We start from the raw sequence: 18,080 nt of genomic DNA on the forward strand, positions 1-18,080 counted from the left end.
GTATTTTTACACATTTTCCTTTGAAACAAAAATATTGCATGAGTTTCCCTAAAAGGAGGGGGGGCCCTGAGGAGGAGCTGAAGGAGGCTTAGGAGGCAGAAGAGAGCAGATGCCCATTCAGTACCCACTGTACCCTACAGTCTCACCCCTGCCCTTAAGCCCTTTAACTCTGACTGCCCCTGCCCCCATGCGTCTAACCCAAGACTCAGCTACTATGCCTTCTCTGGGCACAGTGTTTGAGGAAATTCCCTTTTTCTTTTTGACTTTTAAAAAAGGACTGGGGAAATATGATGTGTAGTGAAGGGGACTCACTCCATGGATGTTAAGCCAAGATGTCTTGTAGAATTTCTGGGACCCTCCTACCACTGGGAAGGAGCGCCTCTAATGAAGCAATCAGGATGTAATTTTAGAAAGGGCAGATATGGACGGTGGAACCAGATGGAAAATACAAGGATTTCTCTAGCCCTGGCTTTGGCCACAGCACAGCAAAGTTAGCGAGGGTGGAGAAATTTCCTGGGACTACATCTCTCCATCGGCCGGGGCACAAGGCGGTGCTCATGGCCCTGCACTCCTCCTTCACCCCCAAACCAGTTCCCTCACATGTATATTCTTAAAAGAAACCCAAGTCTTACTTTCAAAGCACACACTTAGTCTCAACTAGGGAATCAACAGAAGCAGCAGCGATTTTTTTCCCCCTTCTTGACATCTGGCTGGCGATTGGCTGGAAGAGGGTCAGCTGACTTTGTCATTTTGTCTGTCCTGGATTGGAGCCGTCCCTATAACCATCTAGTTCCGAGTACAAACTGGAGACAGAAATAAATATTAAAGAAATCATAGCCCGACCAGGTAAAGGCAAAGGGATGAATTCCTACTTCACTAACCCTTCCTTATCCTGCCACCTCGCCGGGGGCCAGGACGTCCTCCCCAACGTCGCCCTCAATTCCACCGCCTACGATCCAGTGAGGCATTTCTCGACCTATGGAGCAGCCGTTGCCCAGAACCGGATCTACTCGACTCCCTTTTATTCGCCACAGGAGAATGTCGTGTTCAGTTCCAGCCGGGGGCCGTATGATTATGGATCTAATTCCTTTTACCAGGAGAAAGACATGCTCTCAAACTGCAGACAAAACACCTTAGGACATAACACACAGACCTCAATCGCTCAGGATTTTAGTTCTGAGCAGGGCAGGACTGCGTCCCAGGACCAGAAAGCCAGTATCCAGATTTACCCCTGGATGCAGCGAATGAATTCGCACAGTGGTGAGTTTTACAGCTCCGAGATATAAATTAAATAAACTGAACTGGCTTTATGACCGGCTTCCCTAGAAGAACGGGCGGAGAGAGTTTTTTATGGCCCCATAAAAACAATCACGCTCGTCTCCTCGCCGACGCCGAGACAGGGCCCCCTCTTCTGCCCCCTCTGCTCGCCTCCCGCGCTGGCTAGCAGGGGCCTGGCCCCCTCGGCCCCTGACGGATTGGAGGGCTCCAAGGCGAGCCGAGGGGGCAGCAACAGGGCAGGGGATGGGGGGAGGGGACAGAGGGTGGGGGAGCCCCCCAAAGTCTAGTTAGCCTGAAGAGAAGGGAGGGGGAGAGGAGAGGGCAGAGAAATGGGAAGAACTTTCCTCCAAGCAGCTAGGGTGTTTGGAGATGTGAGGGAACCCAGCCCTAGAGAAATGGGGCCCTTAACCCCCAGTAATTGGAATTTTTCAAAAATCAGCTTGTAGACTGGCAGCTTTCTGCCTCCTTTTTGCCCCGCCCCCCTCATCTTTCTCTGGGACACACTTCTCCCACCGTGTGGGAGGACTGAATGAAGTTGGGGTCCTGGCTATACCCCAGTGGGGGTGGGGCAGAGGAAAAGGGAGAAGGCCGAACCTGAGGGGGCCTAGAGCTGTTGGCCAAGTTGAGAGGGTCTGGACTTTGCTGGGCAAAGGTCTGCAGAGGACGTCTTGCTGACTGTTTTTAGTGTATTTTGTGCCCGGATCTCTAGGGGTCGGTTACGGAGCGGACCGGAGGCGCGGCCGCCAGATCTACTCGCGGTACCAGACCCTGGAACTGGAGAAGGAATTTCACTTCAACCGCTACCTAACTCGGCGCCGGCGCATCGAGATCGCCAACGCGCTGTGCCTGACCGAACGACAGATCAAAATCTGGTTCCAGAACCGTCGGATGAAGTGGAAAAAAGAATCTAATCTCACGTCCACGCTCTCGGGGGGCGGCGGAGGGGCAGCTGCCGACAGCTTGGGCGGAAAAGAGGAAAAGCGGGAAGAGACAGAAGAGGAGAAGCAGAAAGAGTGACCAGGACTGTCCTCGCCACCCCTCTCTCCTCCCTTGCTCACCCCAGCTCCCCATCACACTATTTATCACTGGCACAACTGATGTTGTGACTTCCTAAAACAAAATTAGGGAGCCAAACGTGGACCTGAAAGTCAGCTCTGGACACCGCCCCCCCCCACACACACCGCACAACTCTTCACCATAGCCTCCTCCTCTAGCTCCCCTTCTAGCTCCTTCTCGGCTTGTACACAGGCTCCTTCCCCCGCCCAGGCCTTGGGGGCTCGGTCCCTGAACCTCGTTTCCGACTCCACAGATGTCCCTCCAAGGGGAGCCCCTGGCTCCTGCCCCAGCTCTCGACGCCCTCCGCCCCTGCCCCCGTGCAGAGGGCCGGCTCCCGGGCCTGGGGCCTCCACTCCAGGTTCTCAGGGTCCAGCCTGGCAGCCGGAGGGTGGGAGGCCCAAGGAGGGCGCGCCTTGGCCCCACAGCAACCCCCAGGGCCTCCCCTCAGTCCCTGCCCGGCCCCTCTGCCCCAGCAAATGCCCGGCCCAGGCAAATTGTATTTAAAGATTCCTGGGGGTCATTATGGCATATTACAAACTGTGACCGTTTCTGTGTGAATATTTTTAGCTGTATTTGTGGTCTCTGTATTTATATTTATGTTTAGCACCGTCAGTGTTCCAATCTCATTTTTAAAAAGATTTAAAAAAAAAAGAGGGAAAATTACAAAAAGAAAAAAAGTGAATGGTTTGTTTAGCCAGTAGGAGAAAAATAAATGAATCCCCTCGTGTTACCCTCCTGTATAAATCCAACCTCTGGATCCGTTCTCGAATATTTAATAAAACTGATATTATTTTTAAAAGTTTATATCCGCATTTCTGTTCTTTCGTCCGTCCTCCCGCCGGCCTGCAGCAGACTCCCAGCGCTCCGCCTCGGCCCGCGGCTTGCAAGTCCCCAGCCCTCCGCGCTCGCCTGTCCCTGAGCCTTGCGCCGCCGAGCCCCGGCCTCAGGGTTCTTGTGACGGTGCTGCGGTACCGAGAGGCCTCTGTGACCACCGCCCCCCACCACGCGGAGCCACACACACCCTGGAAAAGCAAAAGCAAAAAAACAGGCCGCTTAGGCTTTCGTTGGGGGCGGGGGAAGCCGGAGTGAGCCGGGTTGGCCTCTAAGCCCCACTCCGGCCTTTCTTCCTGCCCATGGCAGCCTGGGATCCTGGGTTTTTCAGCCCTGAGCCCCGAAAGGCCAGAAAAGGAGGGCGAACCAGGCCTCAGGGTCGCCCCCGCCCACTCCCAGGAGGAGCGTGGGGAGAAGGAGGCCCTGCGAGCAAAGCCCCCTGCCCGCCAGGCCGGCTGTTGCGAAACGTGGCGTGGCGGAGGCAGAGAGCGCGGAGAACACAAGTCCTTCCGCTGGGATTGAGCGATTCAAGGACATCTCCAAAGAGAAAGCCTGGAAGCTGAGCTCTGGCCTGTACTGGGACTCCTGACTGGCCGGGACAGAATTCCTCCTCCCTTACAGCCTGTCTGGCTGCTACCTTTTCTCAACCTGGCGGGTGAGGGGCACAGCAGGACCCTAACCAGTTCTCAGTTCCAGCCTTCTCTCCCCAAGTCCCTCCAGAGAAACCTGAGTGGGCCTAGGGGAGAGGGGGCGGGGGTCTCCCGGAGGGAAAAATATCTGCCAGAATTTTCCAGACTCTCCAGATCTCTGCCACCGCCCCCTCCAGAGCCTCCGCTAGCCGCTAGCCGCTAGCCGCTAGCCGGGAGGGGGACTTCTGGAAGAGGCGGAGATTTCCTAGGGAAAAGCAAGCAGGAAAGAGTAGGGCTTGGGACTAGGAGAGGAGGGGACCCAAGGGTTGGGGAGATCCTGACCAAAGGCTGCCAAAGTTGTCCCGTGTCTGGTGTCTGACCTGTCCACTCCTTCCCCATGCCTCCAAAGCACTCAGAAATGGCTCTCCTGGGGGCCTTCTAGATTCTAGGAAAGCCTGGTCTAAGGGCTTTAACCTTTTTCCAAAGGATACAAGCAGGCCTTCCTCATGGTACGTGTGGAGACTTGAATCTTGCCTCTCCATGCCTTAGGGTAGCATCTATTTGCTATCTGAAATACTTAGCATCAGTACCCCCATGAAGATCACAAACAGAGGAGACCTCCAGCCCATTGTGTCTGGTTACACAATGTGAACGTTGCCTCTCCACCCCTCTAGGGTTTCTAAGCATGGTGAAGTCTTCCCAAGTCCACCTGGTCCCTCACCACCCTGAGTGTCCCCAGAACTCCCAGATCCTCAGGACCTCTGTCTAGTTTTGCCCTGGCAAGGCCCCTTCCTTGCCTTGAGCATCCTGTCTGCCTCTCAGAGGTTGAGTTCACTTTCCCATACTAACAGGCTCCTCTTCAGCAGAACTGAGTCCTTGGAGCCTCCCGGGCAAGGGGCCTTGACCTTAGGGAACCCAGGATAAACCCCCTTGGTTCTCTCCAACCTGGGCAGTGGATGCATTACCTAAAAATCCCCTTTCTCAGTTATTTTGGAGCTTGGAAAGCTCTGGAGGTAGGGATAATGGCACTATCCATTACAAAAACCACCTGTGTGCATCGTAAACGGGGCTTCATTTTTTCTCAAATTTAAATAAAAATTTAAAGGCCAGCGCAAGAATTAGTTTCTGCAAAGAGCAGCATCTCTACAATCCAGCCACCAGAAGGCGAAGCGGCGCATCAGCATGCAATTCCTCCAAGTCGGCACCAGGTGTCGCTGTGAGCTTGTTGTCCCGACTACCCCCCAATTCCAAGAACCATTTTTTTCTTCCCCTTCTTTCTCTCCCTCTCTCTCCCTCTCTCTCCCTCTCTCCCTCTCCCCCTCTCCCCCTCTCCCTCTCCCCCTCTCCCTCTCCCTTCTGGTTGGGCTTTGCCAACATATCAAGATGCGTTTCGCCGGCTTCCATCACTAACCTCCCGGAGGTCATCAAGCCAAATTTATGAGTGGCCGCTCCAGTCACGTGACTCTATTTAAGGCTCCCTTATTTGGGAACAGCGCATAGGATAAAGAAAGAGATATCTCCACCTATAAATTGTGCACTTTGGAGAACAAAAAACCCCTCAACTTCAAAGAGTCACAAATCACCCTTAATCAAAAAGGGTGCAGAAATTTTTTTGGGCCCTCCCCGCCATGAGCTCCTACGTAGCCAATTCATTCTATAAGCAGAGCCCCAATATCCCTGCCTATAACATGCAAACTTGTGGGAACTATGGATCGGCCTCAGAGGTGCAGGCATCCAGGTACTGCTACGGCGGATTGGACTTAAGCATCACTTTCCCACCGCCTGCGCCTTCCAACTCTCTCCACGGGGTAGACATGGCTGCCAACCCCCGGGCTCACCCCGACCGCCCCGCCTGCAGCGCTGCGGCCGCTCCGGGACACGCTCTGGGCAGAGACGACGCAGCTCCTCTGAACCCCGGGATGTACAATCAGAAGGCGGCCCGCCCGGCGCTGGAGGAGCGAGCTAAGAGCAGTGGGGAGATCAAAGAGGAGCAGGCGCAGACAGGGCAGCCCGCCGGACTGAGCCAGCCACCGGCCCCGCCACAGATTTACCCGTGGATGACCAAACTGCACATGAGCCACGGTAAACTTTAGGACTTCATTTTGCGCGCTCGGGTCCGCCTGGGTTTTATAGGCCATGCGGGGCAAATAAAGAAAAAAAACCTGCGGCCATAAATTTTACGATCCAGGCATCAATGGCTCGTAAAACTGTCCACTAAAAGGCTTAGAGGCTGTGTGCGCCCAAATTTACGACGACATAATTGGATCATAGGAACAAAACGTGTATAAAAGGCAATATTCAATTTTTGGGGGAGAGGGAGGGGGTTAAAAAAATAGAGGGACCTGAAGGGTGAGGAGCGCGGGGCTCTAGAGCGGGGATCCCCCCGCGGCTCGCTCCCTCCCTCCCACCCCTGCGGAGCCGGCTCCGCCGGTGCTCGCGGCTCCGGAGGATTCCAGAGACTCGGGAGGGGCGGGAGGGGGGTCCCCGGTGCTCGGATCTCGAGGGTGCTTATGGTTCGGTCCGAGCCTGGGTCTCCCTCTCCCCCCCACCCCCCCTCAGCCCCTCCGGTCGCCGTGGAAAGTTTCACGCCTAGACGGAGGCGCTTCACCCGGGGCTGCGCTGGGCCTGGCCTGCGGCCCCCCTGGCCTGTCTGGCGGTGCTCGCCTCCTTGCCCTCCGATCGTGGGTGGGGGCCAGGGGCAGGGGTGGGATGCTGGGGTGCTGCACACTATTCACCCCTTCATGGCTTGGGGGGGATTTCTGTTCCAGAGACGGATGGCAAGCGATCCCGAACCAGTTACACGCGCTACCAGACCCTGGAACTCGAGAAAGAATTCCACTTTAACCGCTACCTCACTCGCCGCAGGCGCATAGAAATCGCGAACAACTTGTGTCTCAACGAGAGACAGATCAAGATCTGGTTCCAGAACCGCAGAATGAAGTGGAAGAAAGATTCCAAAATGAAAAGCAAGGAAGCTCTTTAGAGGCAGCGGAAAGGTCCTCAGAGAGCACCCCAGTCGGCTTCTGTCCCTGCGTCTTTCCTTTTCGGTTTTCCTCTTTCTAGATTTTGGGGCGGAGGCTGGAGCGCTGGCTCTGGGCCTCACAGACAAAAGCGCATTTCCTTAGCATTCTGCATCCCCACCGACCTGACCTAGGATTCCGCAGGGCCTTCTGAACTACCCATCTCCCCTCAACTCAGCTGAGTACCCCGGGTCCAGGGCACGCTCTGCAAGGCTTGCCCGGCAGGGTTGAGGGGCACCGTGGTCTGGTGCTGACTGAGCTTCAGCCTCTCGGGCTCTCAGCCCTAGTTCAACCAGCCAGAGTTAAGGTGAGACGGGTCAGCCACAGCCCCTTGGCCCCGACCTCCACATCCTTCTCTTTGTTCCTGCCTAGGCTGGCCAGGCCTCTGCAGACTGGTTGTGCCCTGCAGAGTCTATGACCAGACTCGGGTTGCTTCCCTTATACTAACCTTTATAGCTTCTAAATTGTCTTTACTTATTTGATTTGCATATGAAAGGGGGTGATGAGTGAAAGTGGGCCTAGAGTCCCAGAGTTTGTCTTTTAGGCTCTTCAAATCTTCAAACCCCTTCCCCAAAGCCGGGAACTGACCCAGACCAGCCTGCTGCATGCCCTCTCAGGTTCACAGCCCCAGCCTGCTAGCTAGCTCAACTATTGGGGTTTCCTGCCTTTGGACCCCAGCAAGTGGTTCTTGAGGCTCCTTTGTTAGCTCATCTTACCTGCCATGACTTTCTTGCCCTTCTGCCCCCTGCCCCTACAGTTGCCCAACTATTTATTGACACCAGTCCTTCCTGAAACTATATTTTGTCATATCAAATAAAGATGAAGAACAGGATTAAGGATGCAATGGCTTCTCTCTGTTTAGGGCATGCACTGGGTAAAAGTATCTGAAAGGATCAGAGGTGTAGGGAAGAGACCCAGTCCTTAAGCCATCCTTTAACATTTAAGTACTTCTAGAGGAAGCAAGAAGAGGGAGATGTAACAGTTCTTTTCTTGATTCTTGGTTCCAAGAAGGGCCTCTGAAGTGATGGGAGTGCTGATTTTTCCCTCTATATGCCATTTTCATCCTTGCTGAAAACATGTGAGGCATCTAGATTGTCAGTAGTTCCCATTCTATGCCAGGGCATAGGGACCAGTGGCTCCGCCAGTTAAGACTCTTCTGGGACTCTGAAGATCTCTACTGGGGCTAGGTCATCTCTGAGGGGCCTTACTGGACATAGCAGGAAGGCTGAGTCTTTCTCAGTTTAGGGACACATTTGACCTCAGAAGGACTCCCCAGTGAAAGTAGGTGCTGCTTGGTAAAGAAGGGCGGGAGAAGGGGAGTTGGCCAAGGTTTGAGATGCGCTTCACATTTCTAAGATATGGGATGGGGGAAGGGGGAGAGGGGCAGGGAATTCAGCCTGCAGTGTATGCCTGCCTGGCAGGAAACAGACTGTTCCCCATCTTCTAAGGTCCATGAAGAACAGTTAATTGGAATAAGAGCTGCCTAGACCAGTGCAAGAAATTTTTGCCATCACATTTATCTCAGGCTCTGAGATTTTGTATGGAGGAAGAGGGTGGTCTATAGGGGAGGGAGGGAGGAACACAGCTAGTTCAGGTGCCTGGTGCTGGCCTAGGCGGAGGCTCTGCTCAGCTCAGTTCCACTCTAGGCTCCAGGGATGGGCTGGAGAGGAAGCACTTTACAGGAGAAACAAATGTGGGAAGGGTCCATAAAACTTTACTGCATTTCCTCTCCAGCCTCCCACAATGGGGTGAGTTCCTGGAGCCAAGCCTAGGCCCCCCACACTGATAGGGTGGGGATCTGGAGCTGGGCTGGGGCCTGCTCTGTAGCTAGGAACAGAGCAGCTCTGGGGAGGGGCAGGGAGAATATTTATGATTATTAATGCTGATGCTCCTTCGATTTATTAAAGGACTAACTTTGCTGCATCCTCCACCTAAGCTACCTGTCTGTCATGTCTGTTATTTTTTAGCCAACCTAAGAGCTTCTCCTCATCCCATGCTTAGCACATAGGGAAGTTTAAGCAAGTGATTGTTGAGTTGCACCTACTACCACCTGTCTTTTGCCTCTGCTACACCCTGGCCAGGTTAGGACACTGCTAAAGTCCGCCCCCCGCCCCCGGTCCCCATACAGACACACACACTGAAATAAAATGTGTGGTTTTCTTCAGGGAGTTATTTTAATTTTTTTCTCCATGCTGAGTAAAACTATTGGGTGAGCAGTGAAGCATGAAGAAGCACTGGTGTCTCCAATGGGTAATAGTTAAGTAAGAAAGGCTATGGCGCCCTCACTCAACGGCTCCAGCCTCCCAGGCTACAGAAAGCCCTGTGCCTCCTCCCTGGAGGGGGGGGGCAGCAGGGGGAGAACCAAGGCCTTTGTGGGAATGGGGGTGATGTTGGTCAGATCTACTTGGCAAACTGCACTAGCCCACCAAGCACTGCTTGCCTCCTCCAGGCAGGGCCTGGACCTCCCAGTCTCCATGGAGCTGAAGGACTGACTCAGCTTGGCCAGGCTTGAGGAGACACAGTGGTGCCTGCCTGCTGTCCTTGCTGTCCTCCCTCCTGTCACAGGCATGTGCCCTGGCCCAGCCACAGCTCTAGAAGGCTCCTCAGAAGCAAACCAGATGCTGAGGGTGGGTGAGGCCTAGACCCTCGTTTTCTCTCTGAAGTTTCAGTTTAGGGTCCACATCACCAAGCTGCCAAGTACCAGGACTTGGCACTACTCTGGGAGAGTAAATGGAGGGGCTCCTGGGTCCCCAATGGAGACTGGGGAGTCTGTCCTCTCCACCTTGCCCTAGAGCCCACCCACATTGGCAGCCAGAAAGAAGGGGAAGAAGCTTGACTTACCTTCCCTGGGGAGTGGGAAGAGGGGACACCGCCCACTCTGAGCAATTAGAGGAGAGAAGAGAAAAAATAGGAAGAAAAATATCAACGCGACCTCGAGGCGACAGGTCCTTATGGAAATAAGTAAATAAATAAATACAGGTCCACCTTCTCCCCCCTCCCCACCCTGCAAGGGGGTGTGGGGGAGGGGCAAAGGAGCAGCACGAGGGCTTTTTAGTGTAACTGAGCATTAGAGAAATCGGAAGGGCTTCTATGTGAATTTAGGAGTTTGAAACTTTTGGAGGTTATTTATGTGAATGGCCGGAAGGCAAGCCCGTGAGTGGCTCTTGGGGGACCACGTGATGTCATTAAACCAAGTTTTATGGTGTAGGGAGAGCTGACAAACCCACAATATATTTACATCATATATAATCTTAACTGTCCAGCCACGCAGCTGCTGGTGAGGTTTAATGCTAGGACAGAGGGCCTGGCAGTTAGAGGGGATTACGGCGCTGGGGATGATGGTGAGAGAGGTTACATCTTCGCAAATGAATCCCAGGCGATCGCTGTAAGTTAATTCTCTCCCTCTCTATTTCAGACCCTTTCTCCCATTTACCTAACTCCCTCCCCCACTTGAAAGAAATTCTCACTCTTTAAGGGAAGGAGAGAAAAGGTCTCTCCAGACTTCTTCAGGCGGGAATGGGAGAAGGGAGGAAGCCGCTGCGATGTAGGAAGATGGAGGAAGGGGCTTGTCTCCCTAGATGAGGCCTCCCTTCCCCAGCCTTCATTCTCTCTGGCTGCAAGTCAGCAGGGGTAGAAAGTGGCCTTGGCTCTTTAGAGTTTTGCAAGGTCTTCCTAACCCTCTGTCTATTGGGAAAAAAGCCAGCAGCAGAGACATGAGTGTTTGGTGTTAGTAGGGCTCTGTAAACCCTAAACACAAGGGCAAAGTGCCTCCTGGGCCCTGTGTTCCTGGGAGGGGCCAGTTTAGCTCTTGGCCACTGGCCAAGAGTCCAGGCAGTGTGGGAAGTTAGAGAGGGATGTAGGAAAGGAAGGCTTTGTGGCTTCAGAGCCCACAGACTGCTGCCTGGACTGGTCCCAAGGTCTTACCACTGGGCCTGGGTGGGCAGGACTCCCAGCCTGCAACACCCTTGGCTTGTGTCTGAGGCCCTTAAGGCCCAATTTTAGTTACTAGGCTCCTTTTGGCACCCCCAGCCCTTGCCTAGGAAAAACTAGGCCCCTGGAGGCCTAAGAGGCTTCTGCTTAGTGTGTTAGTAAATGTGTTGGATGTGTGTGAGCATGCTACGTTGGGAAAGGCCCCAAACGGGGAGGAGGACAGTGTAGCTCCCAGGATGGAGCTGGCAGGACCCAGTTGTGCAGAGTACCCTGGGACTCCATGTTTCTATAAGGAACAGCAAAAGCATGGGACTTGGGAGGCACAAGTCCTCCACACCTGCAGAGCTGAACCCGCCGCCGGGACCTAAGCCAGGAAAGTGACATGTGAAAGAAGGCTCCTCATTGCTCTGGCTGGAAACCAGGAGGGGTTTTTAAGCAGGGCTGGATGCTGGGGAGGGCCGGGGTGGGGGGAGGAGAGAGAGAGAAAGAGAGAGAGAGATGGGGAGGGCCAGGGTGGGGAGAGGAGAGAGAGAGAGAGGTGTGTGTGTGTGTGTGTCTATGTGTGTGTGTGTGTGTGAGAGAGAGGGGAGGAGAGAGAGAGAAAGAGAGAGCGAGAGGGGGAGGGCGAGGGTGGGGAGAGGAGAGAGAGAGAGAGAGAGAGAGAGAGAGAGAGAGAGAGAGGCTTCCACTTCCCTAAGGGAACTGCTTCACAGGCTTTGGGGCAGGGATGCAACTGCGGGGAGGAAAAGGATTGCTGTCAGCACCACCCAGGCTGCTGTACCCCAAACAATATGGGAAGAACCTAGTAGAGATCAATAACTAGGCAAGTTTGAGAAGGGCAGAGGTCCAAAGGCAGGGGGAGGCCAAGCCAAGCGCCAACCTTATTTGTGGCCGTCCCTTGCCTGCGCTAAGAAGCTCAGGCTTCCCACATGGAAGCCTTCTCTTAGGACCTAGGTCTAGTCCCCCTTCCCTTCGTAGCCTCAAGGAGTCTCCCCAGGAGCCCATTCGAAAGTTAACTCTTAGTTGGTTTCCTCCTCCCATTTGCCCGTCCTCCCCACTAATCTGTGATTTTGAGGTTTTCTGGAAGTTTTCAGACCCAAGCATCAGCGAGATGAGAATTTCTCTTGGTCCATATCCCAACTCTTCTCTCCCTCGGGCCTCCCTAGGGTCCTAGCAGAGAGTTCAGTGGTCTTTAACCAGAAATTTAGCCCGAGCCAAAGCTGCGCTCCCTTGGCATCCCTCCAGAGCCCTCCCTGCCGGGCCACAGAAGGGACTGATCCTTTCCCTTTCTCTCTGAGAGGAGGACCCGGTGAAGGTGTTTCTATGGTTCATGGATTTACACAGTATTTCTTGCGGTGTTCAATCCTTCCCCTCTTTTTGATCCAAAGTTCCATCTCAATTCATTCCATCTTTCTGTAACAATACTTCCTCCACAATTTGCTTTCTTTTTTTTTTTTTTTTTTTTAACTATTTTGCCGATCTCACCTGGAATCCACAAACACAAAAGGGGGCTGAGAGTCTTGGTTTCCCACTCTTTTCTCTAGCAGAATTTGAGATGGGGGATGGGCAAACAATTGGATGCCAAGGTGCCCCAGCCAACCCAGAAAGCTTTTAATTTTGTTCCTAGGTCTTTAACCCTAGAGGAGGCCGAGCAACCAATCAGGAATATGCTTATCATAGTCACATGCGCTCACCAACCAATCAGCAAAAAGGTGCTTGGATCAGTGTAAGGATCTTTCCTCCTCCACTCCTCTTCTTCCCCCCTCCCTCTTTGACACCGGTTTCAGGACCTGGGTTTGCCCAGCTTTAGATGCTTAGACCGGAAGGGAGGGGACGAGAGGAGAGGAGGGGAAGGGAGGGGAGGAGCAGTACTGAGCAAAGTCTAGTCCCGGCCCTCGGACACAGGCTGCTCCAGGAGTCTCTGGCTTGTGTCCTCAGTCTCTATCAAAGTTGGATGTGGAGATCAGTCCCAGTTGTTCAAGAATCTGAATTGTTTGGGCATCTTCTGAAGTGTTGCCTTGTCAGTGTGACTGTCCGATTCTCTATACTTTCAGAGGGGAATCTCTGAATTAGGATATAGAGCAAATGTGGATGGAATGCCAGCCCTGAATTCAAATTCTGTCCAAGATGACTTCCCACAGACTCACCCTTCTTTTTTTAAAATATTTTATTATTTTTATTTTATGTGTATGAGTGTATTGCCTGCATGTATGTGAGTGCACCCCACCCGTGTCCTGCAAAGCCCCGGAGGTCAGGAGAGGGCTTCCGATTCCCCTGGAACTGGAGTTAAGGACGTTTCATAGCCGCCATGTGGGTACTGGGAATTGAACCCGAGTCTTCTGCAAGAGCAGTCAGTGCTCTTAACCACTGAGCCACCTCTCCAGCCCCTGACTCACCCTTCTTACCTTTTGGAGTTTTCCTTTCTCTGGTTCTCTAGAGGGAGGAGGGGAGTGGGGCCATTAGAAGAGACCTTTTTTGATTGGTCTTTCTGAAATGCTCCAGGAACAATTAGTTTTATCTGATTGCCTCAAGGGTGGTTGGAGAAGGAAGCAAAAGTGAAGATTGGTTTTGAAACTTATGTTTGTTCCATACCTATTACTAGTTTGTGAAATAGCTTTGAGCCAGTTAAGAGAAAGAGGCTAAAAAAGAGTGAACACAAAGAATCAAGTGGCTCGTCACCCTCCATATTCAACAGTTGATTGGTTTGTTTAAGCTCTTTTCCCTTCCTTTTTATCATGGATTTATTTATTTATTTATTTATTTATTTATTTATTTATTTATTTATGGTCTTTTTGAGACAGGGTCTCCCTGTAGCCCCAGCTGTCCTGGAACTCACTATGTAGTCCAGGCTGGCCTGGAACTACTTGCCTCTGCTTCTGGAGTGCTGGGATTAAAGGCGTGTACCACCATGCCCAGCCTTTCCCCTCCTTTTGAAAATATGTAATAAAAGGGCTCAGTGGTAAAGCATGCACTTAGTATGCTCAAGACATGAGTTCAACATATACATATGTTAATACATATCTATGTAATGATAGAAATGGTGATGATCCTGTGTTCTTGCCAATAGATGCCAAAAAACACAGTCACTGAAGGGGTATGTATTTTGATTTTGTGTTTACTGGGGTCAAATCAGAATCAGCAATGAGGGAAAAAATTGCTTCTGAGCAACAGAACCTGATGACAACAGTGTGGGTGTGTTTGTGGATATTTGGATCCTGGTAGGTCCAGACCTAGGCATTATCTTTGTAACTCTATCTCCAGGGTTTTGTCCAGGGTTAATGTTCTAGTGGGGTTCCCTGCCCTCCCCTTCTCCTCTGACCTCCTGTGCACCTTGAACTAAGGAGTGGGAGCCCTCCCTGGGCCTCTAAGCCATCCTCTGAAAGTACTGAAGATTAGATGCAAGAGGGAGAGGAATAACCTGGTTTGAGCTGGGCCTTGTCAACACTGCCCTGCTTGTATCTTCTGGATGGGGCTGATTTGGGGACAATGCCGTAGGCCGGGGTGGGGGGCGAAGATTAGGGTAAGAAGCCAGAAATAGGCAATTCTTTTCAGAAATGGAGCCTCTTCAACACTTCCAATCACACTGCTCCATTTGCCTCTTTTATGAGTTAAGATTAAAGCAAACATTCATGTTTTCCCAGTGGAGGGTGTTATAGTCTTGTCTGAAACCAACCCCCACCTTCAGTGAAGACCTCTTACACTAGGCTTACCAGATCCTGTGATGGGTGAGAAGACAGCATATTGGCTCTGTCCCCACAGGCTCCCAGAAGACAGACTTTTCAAAGTGCCTCATTCCCTCCTCATGCCCAAGCATAGGCATCTCTTTACCCTGCTAGGTACTTTGGGCTGATTCTGAAAGGAAGAATGCTGAAATATCTTTGTTCTGGGTTTTAATTATGTCATTTTGCTGGGAGGACAGCAGTTACTCCTCTGAGCCTTCTCCAAGGTGCAGCTAGAGCAACTGAAGCCCTTGGAAGATGAGAAGAAAGAGAACATGGAATTAAGATGCCTAGCTAGGGCTTTGGGATTAGGGCTCCAACAGAAGTGACTCTGTTAAAGGGTAAGAAAGTCAAATCCCTTCCCTGTCTCCCACTTTTGTTGGATCCTTATAACCCCTAGTGGTGTGCCTGTTCTGATAAAATCTCTTTGGCTACTTTGGTAGAGTTCTAGGAGCCTAAAAGGGCCTGGGCCAAGTAGTACAGTGATAGAAATCTTTGCCCTTGAGCCTCCCAGAACCCTGGGATTTGTCTCCCTCTCCCACTCCTAACGCTGAATGAGTGAAGGTCTAAAGAAGAGCTCGTGTGTGTGTGTGTGTGTGTGTGTGTGTGTGTGTGTGTGTGATTCAAGGCTTGGGAAAGTTGAGCTAGGGCATTTATTCATTTATCCAGGACCTTGCTCAACCTCTAATGACAACACCTAGAAACTATGGTGAAGTTACCTAGAAGGTTCTGGGCATCCTGGGAAGTAGTGCAGAGAAGAGAGAGAAGAGGCCTATCTCTCTAGTTCTGCCATGATCTGTAGCCCTATATAGGCAAGATGGAATGGGTGGGTTCAGTTCACTGGGAGTCTTTGCTCTTGTACTATAGTTCTCAAAGACAGAGGAAGAGAGAGAGATAGGAAGAGAGAGAGAGAGAGAGAGAGGCTAACTCTGCCCTCCAAAAATCCTTAGTTTTCCTATCCCCTGTCCTTGAGCATGAGGATTCTGGAACAGTGCAGAAGTGCAGTATTTGCCCAAAGTATGGTTTGATAGCGGTAAGAAGCCCGGTTGGACACAGTAAACCAGCCTCCAACCAGTTTCCCGGTCCTTCCATCCTTTTTCATTCTTCCCACCAGCCCAGGCTGGAAAACTGTTTGCCTACCCCACCCCCACCCCTTAAGCCCACAATCTTTGAATTTCCTTTCTTCTGTCCCCTCTAGAAAACCCAAACCTTGGAATAGCCCTTAATGGGCAGAGGCCATTCTCTTGATGACCCTCTGCATCTTGTCCTAGATTGAGTTTTGAGCTGTGTGTACCAGAGGGTCATAGTAACTTAGAAACCATACACTTGTGTTTTGGAATCCCTTTACCTGCTTATCCAAGCTCAAAATCAAAAGCCCTTAGGGTCATTTCTTTGCTCAGACAGTAAAGAAAATAAATCTTTTCTAGAAAATACTTCTTTAAATAGTTAACTTTCTGATTAGAAGTTTCTGTCTCTGTCTCTCTGTCTCTGTCTCTTTTTCTCTCTCTCTCCTCTCTCTCTCTGTCTCTCTCTGTCTCTATCTCTCCTCCCCCTGCCCCTGTGTGTGCGTGTGTGTGTGTGTGTGTGTGTGTGTGTGTGTGTGTGTGTGTGGAGAGAATAAGGGTCAGGTCCTTCATGTCAGATTGTGTATGTGTCCCTCTCCCCCTGTGGAGGATGGGGGTGGCCAAGGTTTTATTGAGGGAGCTTTTCCGGTTAGGAGCAGAGATGGGGTCATAAACACCTAGAGGAGGCTGTTTTGATCTGGTGAGTTCTCAGGAAGTAGCATCTAAGGTTTTGCTTTGTAAATCACTCTTCCCCCAAGCTGGCCTGCTGGATGGGATTGCACTTCCCCAAGCCCACCTGAGGCCCCTCCTTACCTCCCTATACCAGTAAACCAAAGGAGAATAAAAGGACTTTCTCCAAACCCTCTGCCTCTAATAAGGCTGAGGCCAGTTGGTGACTTCCCCTTGCCTCCAGACACAAAAAGTTCCAGTTGTAAAAATCAAAACCCTCATTTCCTTTTGCCCATGCAGGCCTGATCCTCAAACCCTTTAATCACAGAGTTACACACACAGCTTCAGGGTCCGGCATGGAAAGACCTTAAGACTTCTGCTGTCATGCTCCTCTTCTGGGGCTTCTGTCTCTCCGGGTCCCTTTTTCCAAGCCCCAAACCTTTGGACAGGGAGAAACTTTGGCATGTAAGAGGCAGAGATAGATGGGAGTGGGGCACATGGAGACCTTATCTGGTACTATAGCAATGGAGAAAATACAGTCTGTGACTGGGTGAATGCAAGGGTGTGTGGAAAGCCCACAGCCTTTTTTTCTCCTAACTCTCTTTACCCAACAGAATAGGTTTTACCTAAATGGCTCTATTTTGTGATGATAATGAGTCTTCAGGTGCCAAAGGTAGCCCAGCCCCCACAGGTCTCTCCACTTTAGCTGTGGGCACACAGAACTAAAGGAAAAAGAAGAGCCTTCCACTTCTCTCTGAGACTGGTCAACTCTTATCAGGACATTTTCAGAGGCCCAGTCATCAGGGCTCATATCCACTGCCAATGAGATGCCCCTACATGTAAGAAATGAAGCCATAATGTTATATGAATTCCTGGACTGACCGTCCCAATAATTGTAAAGCTAGTTTGCCCTCATCCATTTCCCAGGGAAGTCTGGGTCGGATGCCCCAAACCCACAAGAGCCAGAAATTCTTCCCCATTCCTAGGACAGACACCATGCAATGTATGTATGCTTATAGAGAACAGAGCACTCCTATAGTAAGTACGCATGGAAAGGTTTTTAGACTCTTTTGTGTCTCTATAGGGATGTATGTTTCCCACCCCCCTTTGCTCCACATTTCCATGCAGATTTATAGATCTTTGGATTTACAGATCCACCATGAACCTAACAGTCCTCTGTCAAATTCTTGTGTGTATGTTACCAATCTTCTGATAATGGTTGAAGATATAGGCTGGAATGTATTAGTATAGCTCTCTCAAAATGTCCAAATGAATATTTGGAGTTTTTCTTCCTTTGTTAGAAAGAACGGTGTATGTGTGGCTCAGTCTCTATTCTGAAAGTTTTATCTAGATTTATACAAGTCTCATCGCATAGCTACATACTGAAGCTACGTATATGGAGATATTTATAGGCATTGCAATTTTTCTGCAAACAAAATATTCAAACATAAGTTTAGAGATAATCTCCACAGTGCATCTGGGTGTAGGGGTGTAGATTTCCCTCTCAAAAGACTCAGGCTTCCTCTGTCTCACCCCACTCCTCTCTGACCTATAAAGATATCTGGTAAGTGGGGGTGGGGAATGAACATCTTTTGGATATTTTGCCTATTAAAGTAAGTGGTTTTTCCCACTACCAAGATCATCTCTGACTGACTCTAGACCAGCAGAGTTATGTGGCCCCTGAAAACCCTCTTTGGGAATCATGGGCTCCCTCTAAGCTGTAGCTGAGACAAGAGGTCCCAGCTATGGCTCCCCAATTTCAGTACTGCTGGTCTGAAGCAGCTATGAAAAGAAGAGGCCCAGGAGAAAAGGCACTCCAGGGCAAGGGACTGGTAGATCTTTACACACACACACACACACACACACACACACACACACACACAC

General features: G+C 51.2%; 3 protein-coding genes across 7 annotated transcripts in view; all 3 read left to right on the forward strand.

Moving 5' to 3' along the window:
- Hoxc6 (homeobox C6) overlaps positions 1-3,136 on the forward strand; it is a 13,820-nt gene extending 10,684 nt beyond the window's left edge. Inside the window, exons 2-3 of one of the 3 annotated variants that reach the window (XM_008838996.2) lie at positions 915-1,260; positions 1,988-3,136. In XM_008838996.2, the coding sequence (XP_008837218.1) occupies positions 1,107-1,260; positions 1,988-2,295 (462 nt within the window). In that variant the 5' untranslated portion in view covers positions 915-1,106 and the 3' untranslated portion in view covers positions 2,296-3,136. Of the gene's footprint in view, positions 1-7; positions 1,261-1,963 lie in introns of those variants that run through there. The other 2 variants (XM_029566483.1, XM_008838987.3) reach the window with 2 other exon arrangements.
- Hoxc4 (homeobox C4) overlaps positions 1-18,080 on the forward strand; it is a 38,122-nt gene that overhangs the window by 10,290 nt on the left and 9,752 nt on the right. For 2 of the 3 annotated variants that reach the window (XM_029566466.1, XM_029566476.1), the window contains exon 1: positions 10,133-10,199. The exons of the other annotated variant lie outside the window; for it this stretch is intronic. The gene's annotated coding sequence lies outside the window, so the exon portion shown is untranslated. Of the gene's footprint in view, positions 1-10,132; positions 10,200-18,080 lie in introns of those variants that run through there. 3 annotated transcript variants of the gene reach the window in all.
- Positions 5,312-8,978, forward strand: Hoxc5 (homeobox C5). The gene is made up of 2 exons (XM_008838976.3): positions 5,312-5,876; positions 6,563-8,978. The coding sequence occupies exons 1-2, from the start codon at positions 5,423-5,425 to the stop codon at positions 6,775-6,777; spliced, it is 669 nt and encodes a 222-aa protein (XP_008837198.1). The 5' UTR covers positions 5,312-5,422; the 3' UTR covers positions 6,778-8,978.

This window comes from Nannospalax galili, unplaced genomic scaffold (assembly GCF_000622305.1).
Source record: "Nannospalax galili isolate Female #2095 unplaced genomic scaffold, S.galili_v1.0 scaffold251, whole genome shotgun sequence".
Classification (NCBI taxonomy): Eukaryota; Metazoa; Chordata; class Mammalia; order Rodentia; family Spalacidae; genus Nannospalax; species Nannospalax galili.

Excerpts from the sequence above, each read along its gene's own strand:
- Hoxc5 (XM_008838976.3), top strand. The coding sequence starts at position 5,423 with ATGAGCTCCTACGTAGCCAATTCATTCTATAAGCAGAGCCCCAATATC. Across the intron at positions 5,877-6,562 it reads CAAACTGCACATGAGCCACG|AGACGGATGGCAAGCGATCC; the intron begins GTAAACTTTAGG and ends TTTCTGTTCCAG.